We start from the raw sequence: 9,820 nt of genomic DNA on the forward strand, positions 1-9,820 counted from the left end.
ACAGACATAGGTTAAAGTGTTCAGGGGCGCCTGGGTCATGCAGTGTTAAGTATCCGACTCTTGGTTTCAGCTCAGGTCATGATCTCAGGGTCATGGGACTGAGCCCCACCTCCGGCTCCGTGCTCAGCACGGAGTCAGCTTGAAACTCTCTCCGTCTACCCCTCTCTCACTAAAATACATAAATCTTTTTTTTTTTAAAAGTGTTCAGAACTGGGGGGAAATGATAGGAAGGACGGTGGAACAATCTGGAAAAAACTGACTTCTGCTCTACATCAGTAACTGTAACGTGTCAATGTTAAGTTTCTTGAATTTATGCAAAGAACATCCTTTCCCTGGGAGATTCTTGGTGTACTCATGGGTGTGGGAGGAGAAAAAGAAAACAAGGCAAAGTAAGAGTGAATCTAGGTGAAGCGCTACAGTTCACTATACTGAACTCTCTTGAATGCATTTCAGCAAATGCTTCAGAATAAGGTTTTTTTTTTTCTTATAAGATTCTATTTAGTTACATGACACAGAGTGTGTGTACACTCACAAGCAGGGGGAGCGGCAGGCAGAGGGACAAGCAGACTCCCTGCTGAGCAGGGAGCCCAATGCGGGGCTCATCCCAGGACCCTGGGATCATGACCTGAGGCAAAGATAGATGCTTCACCGACTGAGCCAACCAGGCATCCAAAGAATAAGTTTTAAAAAATGAAAAAACAGTAGCTCGTAGTTTTATTATAACAAACTTAGTATATTTTCGTGTAAAAAAAAAAAAAAATCTAAATGCTTGATCCTTGAGTATACAGCTTAAATATTACCTTCAAAGTACCTAGGTAGGAAATATTTGGCGACTTAATGAAAAGGCACAGAAGCTTATAACCACATTTATTACAAATATATGACCAGCTGGAAGTTCCTTTCTTTGAATGCCGAGGATGTGCTCCACGGCGCCGTTCCTTCTGTTTGCGTCAAAGTCCGTTCAACATGGCAGGAATCCCGGCTCTTTGGATGCTCACAGGCCAAGGGATGGCCCCGTTCCCCCACAAACCCCACCCGACCCATCCCCAGGAGTCAGGAAGCAGCACTGCGTCAGCCAGGCCTACTGTTCCCACCCACATGGTTCTAGAGACTGACAGCTGGGACAGTGAGGCACCCAAGTGCCTCAGCAGCTGCAGTGGCGATCCTGTTTGCCCGTAGAGCTTGCACTTCACCTCTTCTTCACAAACTTCTTTCTGGAAGCATTGGGATTTAACCGCCTCCTCCCTGCTCCCAAGGTGTTGTCTCGGATCTGCAGGGTAGCGGACCGGCTGGAGATGTCGTTCTCTGCAAAGGGAGATACCCCCACTACGTAGTCAGGGGCAAACACGTCCGTTTTCTGCCTGGCCTTTCGGGAGAGTCTCAGCTGAGGGAAGCGCTGGTCCTCGGTCAGATGGGGGTTGATGGCGTATTTGCCCCCTTTGGGAGTGGGAAGTGAATACTGCAAACGACATGAGGAAAGGCCATTAGGACAGGGCACCCTATTCAAACACGTCCAATTGTGTTCATGTCAAGCTCTGGACGCAGACAGATGCCATCAGTGGAGCGTTATCACTCACTGCTGCTAGTGCCGTGACCACACACCCACAGCCAGCAATGCCGTCACCTCCAAACGCAGAGCTCGACTAAGCAGGTACCATTTTCACTGGTGTGGGTTAGTAATTCTAAAACAACTATCCTAGAATTGAGCAAATAATTATGGAAAATGGTGTCAAGATATGAGGGAGGGCGAGAATGAACTCTGCTGGGTTGAAATAGAACATATAAACTCATTTTAAAATACAGATACATAATAGAAAATACTCCCATGTATATTTATACACACATGCGTTGGCTTACAATCTCTGTCCACCATGGGCTAAGACATCTCGGACCCCTGAGGGCAATAAGCCCACCCTGTGCTCAGCTCTTTGCTTCAAAACCCCATTCTCCATAAGGAATCCAAGCTCCATAGAGAAATGGCTGATTCCAGGGCAGGGACATAATTAGATGAGCGCCAGACCATCTTGGGCCAGGTTCAAGGAATCAGCGGGACAATTAAATGCCAAGCCTTTCTTGGTCCTCTCTATGGATTTTGATCCTGGTGCTAAGAGGCCCGACTGCGAGGGGAGTGGGAGAGCTGCCACTCACCCGGAGGCCCCGAGGGTTCAGCACCTTCGGGTTGCGGGAGAAGTGCATGTGCAGGCTTCCATCGTCGCTGATGGTCACGGACACTTTCTTTAGGGTCTTGTTTCCACAGTGCGAACAGAACACTCGGCTCATGTCAGATGTGGTCCTGGAAACAGAAAAGGAAGGGCTCTGCACGGAAGCCACGGGAGACAAACCCCGTCGCCGAGCATAGGGTGAGTTGTGGGCGTCAGAGGAGAAGGATGTGACTAGGAAGGGGGAAGGCTGAATGGCCCCTGATGCATCACAGACTATGGCTGCCTGACCTCCTGCCACTGATACAAGCAAGCCACCACCACGCTGCGCCGAGGGCAAGGGTGAATTAAGGGACACAGGCAGCAAGTCCGTAAACATGGAGGTTGAGCCGAGCGTTGTTACGCTAGTAATGAAGTCTTACTGAACTGTTAGGTAGGCATTACTCCACAAGTTTAACATCAAAACAGTCCTATGGAGTTGGCATTATGTCCATCTTATAGATGGGGAAACTGGGGAAGGATAAGGTACCCTGCTCAAGATCAGAGCTAGTAAGTGGCAAATACAAGCCCGGAAACCTCGCTGCACAATCACTGCTCTTCACATCACGGTACTTAGTCAAGGGGCGTATTACTGCGGCTCTCCACTCCCTGCCCTGAGACGGCAGCCAGGAGGTGGCGCCAGAGGTGCCAAGAATGTACTGATGAATGACACCGGCAACACTGGAAAGCTGCTATAGTTGAGCAAGTGTGGGTGTCGGGGGCAGGTCCTGAGGCCTTGCCTCGCCCCTACACATATAAGCCCCAAAAGCGGACCCTGGACAAGAAAGTTGCTGCCATCAAGGACCAAGTGGCAGTGTTTATACGTGTCCTTGAGGAATTGCCCCTCCATTCCCAGTGGTCAGGAGATGAGTCAGGTGAATCTCCTGAGGAGCCGAATCCTTGACCTGCAAGTCTCTGAGAGTAAACCAAGTGCCTCTCGACAGATGTTAGGAACTAATTATCCTGTGTAAGAGACCGTCCAGTCACTGGGCTAATCTCACAAGAATGGAGAACGTTTTTAAGAGCTGCTAAGAATGGGTGTTGACTTGGGGAACTTGGGGGTTTTGTAACAAAGGGCCATGGGGGAAATGCGATTTCATGAAGCAAGGAGGTTTACTGTCTTAAGCCTGGTACATTTTCAGACTGAAGATTCAGAGGAATGCAGAGGCTGGTGATAGGGCAGGGCCCCCGGGGCCATGAGTGACTGGTTGTCTCGAAGCCAGCAGGGGGGCAGTGGTCCATCTAGTCAACTTGACCCTCAGTGGAACAGCACCAGGGACCCAAGGAGACACCTTGCTGCTCCACGAGATGACCCACAGGATCACCACCATATCATAAGGTGCCAGGGTCATGCTTCACCGGCAAGGCTGAAGTACCATCTCGTCCGTTCCCAGAAGGTCTCTGGGACCCCGGGGCCTGCCCACAGAACACCAGCCCCACCACAAGGACCACTTCAAGAGCCAGAAGAGAAATGGAAGAGAAAGGCATGGTCTAAGAACTAACAGTTCACCTGAGTGGACTGTGTCCTGTGTTCCACATACCACACTCTCCTCTAGGACAATTAGCTTTTTTGATTTTAAGCAGGAAAAATCTGAAGCACCGAGAAGTTCACCAACTTTTGTAATGCTACTGTGAGACAGAATCTGCATCTGAACCTGTGTAATCCGAATCCATTCCACCTTTTTTTTTTTTAAATAGAAAATCTACACATAAAGTAGACCAAAGAGCACAATGAACCCCATGGGCCCCTCACCCAGTTTCAATAACTAGCAACTGATGGCCATCCTGTTCCATCTCTACCCCCACCCACTCTTCCCACGTGTGTATTACTGCAAAGCAAGTCCCAGGCATCATTTCATCCATAAATGTTTCACACGTATGGTTACATGATGAGGGCTCTGGGCTCCACAATCCATGCCTTTAATCCTACGACTAAGATAAGACAGGAGGTCACTGGCGACCTCTGTCCCAGAGGTTTCAGTGCTCTGGTGAGGACAGAACCCAGCAGCATATGAAGGACAAGGTGGAGGAAAAACCCTGTCCACAAAGCAGTCCTTCCGCAAACTGGCAGAAAGGACAGAAGAGAACAGAGTCCTGAGTGAGGCCGTGGGTCCAGACCATCAGCCACGTACCTGAAACAGCCGTGGCAGCGCAGGATGTAGCTCCGGGCCTCGCGGATCAGCATGCCGTTCAGCGCCAGCACGTGCAGCCCCATCTGAAGCAGGACGTTCTGCAACCACCAAGCGAAGGCACAACCCAAGTTGGCAAGATCAGAGTTCCTTTCAACATCTGTACAATCACAGCTAAAGGACTTCAGAGCCTGGTCTGGTTCGTAAGGGGCTTTTGCTAAGGGGAAGTAAGCTTAGGATGCCTCTCAAGACACGTAAACTGGGACAAAGACCTAGATTTCTCTTGTATTTCAAGGGCCCAGGTCCCCTCACTAGACATCTCTCTTTTAACAAAAACATTTTTCTTGTCAAAGGCAAATACACTCTTTTGGGAGCTGGAAACCTGTACTTTTTCCAAGAACCTAACTGAGAACAAAATGTGAAACTTACTGAAAAAGACCCATCAACAGACCATGCACAGTAAACAATAAAAACTTAATGCAAGACATATACTTTGTCACTATATTTTCTAGTTTCCAACCAAAACTATAAATAATCAAAGATCACAGGTGAAATTTCAAGAACCTGGAAAAGAAGCCTCACAAAGAGCTGTACATACTCCCAAACCTCAGAGGGACCCCTGACCATGACAGGTTATGAACTAAGCCTAGGGCTGGCTGATGCCCATCCACCCACCTGCATGGCAAAGTCTGTTGTCACACAGCCAACCCGCACGTCCTTCGGGACAGCGCACTGCTCCGACTCCCGCTGGATCTGTTTGATGTTGCTGGGAGTTATCCAGCCACCCCCGTCATCGTCGCTATCCTCGTCTTTCCTTTCTTCAAATCCATCCTCTTCTTCTTCATCCTCCTCACTTGGGACATCATCACCTTTGTCAATCTGAAACAACGGAATTCACAAAGTCCCAGCCCATAGGAACAGCAGGAAGAAGCTGGCGTGCCGTCATCAGGGGATCATACAGCAGGGCCTTACCAGCAGCTCCTGCAGTTCACGATCAATATTAGGCAAAGGGTTTCTCCAGAACATGAAGGAACTGAATTCTAGGTTCTCGGGCTCACCAGCTGGGTGTCCACGTTGTACTGTTTCTCGTGGATGTTTAGGCTGAAGTTAAAAGAATAATAATTTTAAAACCTGAAAACTGAGAGGATTATAGATGGATGATAGATGACACAAGTCAGATAGGGCTGGACAAACTAGGATATTAGTCTAGATAAATGTGGCTCAGCGTACACAGTTTGTGGAGACATGCAGCAGAAGAGCTCAGGAGAGAGTGGCTTGTCTACACAATTACCTTTGAGGGCAGATGGAAACCAGAAATGTGTAGAGGAGTTTCTGGGTGCTGACTTGATAAGCTCACTTTAACCTTTAAAAAGAAAAGAAAGAAGTGAGAGCTCTAGGAGACAAATACACAGTTTGAAAATTCAGCATGGAAGAGTAAATAAAATGAACTAGAAAAACTATTTCTACCACAGTTACTGAATATTGGGAAACATAAAAATAGTTTTTCAGTGATCCCACTACTACCAAGTAACCACTTTAGAACATCTCTTTTTGTCCTCATAAATAATGCTGTAATGAACAGCACTGGTCATAAAACTTGCATGTATCCTTAGTTATATACTTAGAATACATACCTAAGAGTGGACTTGCTGGGTCAAAAGATACTGTATTATTTTTTTAAAGATATACTGTTATATTTTTTATTTATTTTTTTAAAAGATTTTGTTTATTTATTTGACAGAGAGAGAGACAGCCAGCAAGAGAGGGAAGACAAGCAAGGGAGTGGGAGAGGAAGAAGCAGGCTCCCACCGGAGGAGCCTGATGTGGGGCTCGATCCCAGAACGCTGGGATCACGCCCTGAGCCGAAGGCAGACGCTTAAAGACTGAGCCACCCAGGCGCCCCAAAGATATACTGTTTTAAAACTTCTGATACAAAATATCTAACTCCTGGGGCGCCTGACTGGCTCAGCGGGTAGAGAAGGAGACTCTTGATCTCAGGGTCATGAGTTCAAGCCTTACTTAGTTAAAAAAAAAAAAAAAAAAAAAAAAAAAAAAAAAGATACCTAAATTCTGCCCAAAGTCTGCAGGAAAAGGGTAATTTTTAGGTATCATGAAATGATGGATGCCAAATGGAAACCCAGCTACTAGTCGCACTGCTCAGTCAGAGAGTCAGGCTTTATGCTTCCCTTCACCCATCTCCCCAAAACATTCTGGTGACACACACAAATCTGTGTTTTACACATCAGTTTTAGACTCTTTGGATTGGAGGACTCTAAACCTGGTTGAAAACAAGTGACAGCTGTTCTAATTAGTACACAAATGTGAGTTCAGAATAGTTTTCATGACTTTAGGCAAAGAATATTAAGCAATTCTTAATTAACACTATTTGAAATTAATTATTACATGATAACTTGGCTTCTAAGATCTTTTGGCCTGGAAACAGCCAATAGGACCCAGCTACAAATCAATTAGTCTCTTCAACCTAGCCAACGTAGGCAAGTCAGTAAAAGCACAACAGGAACCTAGAATTTTGAAGGTGGAAAGAGTTTAAAACAAACAAACAAACAAAACGCAGGCTAGCACATAGTGTTCTTTCTTGCTTTTGGAAATAAATCTGTTTTTAAAAATAGCAAGAATATAGTTGATTTTTACTCTATTTCTACATTTTCCAAATTTAACCAACCCTTCCTAAAAACTTACAGATCAAAAGAGAGTGAGATGCATTTGCTAACTGAAACATAAGAATCTTATCTGGATCGTGATCCAAACAAATGTTTAAAAAAAATTGTAAAATAATTGGGAAATGTGAACAATAGGTGGACATTTGACAATATTAGGGAATTACTATTAATTTTGTGTAATGATTTCATGGTTTTATTCCTTTTATTTATTATTTTTTTAAGATTTTATTTATTTATTCGACAGAGATAGAGACAGCCAGAGAGAGAGGGAACACAGTCAGGGGGAGTGGGAGAGGAAGAAACAGGCTCATAGCGGAGGAGCCTGATGTGGGGCTCGATCCCATAACGCCGGGATCACGCCCTGAGCCAAAGGCAGACGCCTAACCGCTGTGCCACCCAGGCGCCCCGGTTTTATTGCTTTTAAAGAGACACACCAAGAAATATCAATGAGATACAATGTCTGAGCTCAAAATTCTAAGGGCTTGGGGTCAGTAGAAAGGAAACCTGATAGATCATGGCTTGATAAGTGTGGAGAAAGAATAATGGGGACACTGGGTCCATCATACTATTCCCTCTACTTCTCTACATCTGATAGTTCCCAGAATAAAAAACTTAAAAGGAAAAAAACCAATAATCCTCCTGATTTACCTTTTCTGGTTCTTGTTTTAGGTGAGACACCCCAACAAACTCTGCTTCTAACTGATAGGTGAGTGCCAACACTTGGATATCTGTGGCAGAGAGGCTGGGATAGTCTCCAGTTTTCTTTGAAAACTCAGTCACTGTAAAAAGAGTCCCAACTCACATTAGAAACAAAAAGCCATATGACCTTGGATAACTATAGTGAAAGTATGAAAAGAACTCAGAATCAATATCCCAAGAAAATCCTCTTAATACTTTCATCCATTTCCTTTTTCTACTCACTGTTGAGACATTTGTATTCTCTATCATTAAAATTTATGCCAGTTAGATGTACTGTGACATCCTTATCTAGTGCAGATGAAGGAACAGGAGAACAAAGTTAATAGAAAGTCACTGAAAGCATAATGTCTGCAAATGATGAGAGTTCCTTATTAAACTCTGGTATTATGTTGGAATAGAAGGTCTCTTCTCTGGTCTAAAATTCTTTGATTTTGAGTATAACAATCCAGATTAATAGAATACTCAGATTCCAAAATGGGATTAAAAGTTAATTCACTTAATAACTGTCGTAGTTTATGATGAACCAAAATTATTGGACTGCTCTGTAACAGCTCTGCATTATAACAATACCACTCACACTTCCTAAAAAGCAGATATTAGCAGCTAAAATTTATCGGGGACTTACTATGTACCAAGCACCGTACTAAAAGCTTTTCATTTGATCCTTCAACCAAATCCTACTAATTACTACTAGTACTTCCTCAGAAAGATTAAGTAACTTGTATATAGCTAGTAACTAGCAAGGCCTGACTGACTCCTGACCCAGGGAGCCTCTCTGCCACCATGATCTCCTAGAACGTGCAGTTTCTGAATCAAATGCTGATAAAATATCCAAGACCTCAACTCGCATCCGAGTCGGTCCGGAGCGGGTAGGCTGGGGCCCAGCTTCGCCATCAACACCGGGGCAGAGGCACTCACCCAGCCGCACGTATTCCGGGAAGGGCTCCTTGAAACGCAGCTCGTAAGGCAGGACGGCGAGCCGCCTGCGCGTGGCCTTGTCCCGAATCTCGTTCACCACATCCCGGATAGTGTAGATGTTCTTTCCAATGTCCTGCGGAGAGACCCGCCCAGTTCACACCCGTCCACATCACGCAAAGCGCCGCCCGACGTCCCGCACTACTTCAGGGGTCGCCAGCCCAGACCCTGCTCCTCTTGGCGGTAGCTCTCCATACCTGCAGAGCCGCGTCTCGCAGGAAAGCCCCGGCATCCGCCACAACGTGCTCCACGACCGCCATCTTGACCGAACGCGCCCACAGCGCGCTTGCGCACGGAGCTGGCTCCACCCCTACGTCCCAATCAGGGCATCCGGGAGCCGAGAGGTACAGTTATGACTTAGGGGCGCCTTCTGGCGGCCGCAAGGGCATTTCCCGGCTTAGGGCTACCCGCGCGCATGCGCGACCTCGCCGGCAGCCTCGCCAGGTATGGGCAGGGTCAAATTTTGGGATATACCATTGGAGACAGCCTTGTGCTTCCACCCCTTAGCGCCTTCTTTACTTTTAAGATAAAACCTGTATATAGTCTTACTGTTACGAGTCAGTCAATGCAGAAAAACTACAGATCATTTAAAGATCACAGGTCTGTGAGATATGTACTGTTTTACAGTTAAGGGATAGCTACTCAAGAGAGCTAGGCTCAGCTAACATGTCTAGTATTTTGTTGTCAGAAGAGTAACACCCGGGGGCGACTCTTGATCTCACGTTCTTGGGCATGGAGCATACTCATAAAAAAAAAAAAAATAGATAAACGGACAAACTGACCCTCGAGCCACTTTCTTATCCATTATGTTCTATTGACCGCTGCTTACGTAACCCCGCTTCATTTTGAGGGTCTTTGACGTCCTCGCCCTCTCCTCTAAACAAGGCACGTAATTTACTAGCAAATAATCCTTTGCTGGATGGAACTGAAAGGGAGTAGTAGACGACTTCTAAATTCCTTTTCAAATCTGAGATTCCATAATTATGATATCTGGCCTATTAAAATTCATGCTGGAGAATTTCTGCAGAATGATGACGTAGGTTTTCTGTCATTCATCTTCAGCGACGTTGAGTCATTCCAAGCCTTCTTTGTCAAGTCTTCAATCTTATCCTTCAATTATAATTTATTCATCCTATCC

General features: G+C 45.8%; 1 protein-coding gene across 1 annotated transcript; it reads right to left on the bottom strand.

The window, feature by feature from the left end:
• Window positions 1-691: 691 nt before the first annotated feature.
• Window positions 692-9,419, bottom strand: NOB1 (NIN1 (RPN12) binding protein 1 homolog). Its single transcript, XM_045795760.2, has 9 exons — window positions 8,880-9,419; window positions 8,626-8,758; window positions 7,657-7,787; window positions 5,619-5,690; window positions 5,300-5,428; window positions 5,003-5,206; window positions 4,331-4,428; window positions 2,149-2,293; window positions 692-1,459 (listed from the first exon to the last, which is right to left on the bottom strand). The coding sequence occupies exons 1-9, from the start codon at window positions 8,940-8,942 to the stop codon at window positions 1,190-1,192; spliced, it is 1,245 nt and encodes a 414-aa protein (XP_045651716.1). The 5' UTR covers window positions 8,943-9,419; the 3' UTR covers window positions 692-1,189.
• Window positions 9,420-9,820: the final 401 nt, after the last annotated feature.

Source organism: Ursus americanus, chromosome 21 (genome assembly GCF_024610735.1).
Source record: "Ursus americanus isolate L20-20 chromosome 21, mUrsAme1.1.p, whole genome shotgun sequence".
Classification (NCBI taxonomy): Eukaryota; Metazoa; Chordata; class Mammalia; order Carnivora; family Ursidae; genus Ursus; species Ursus americanus.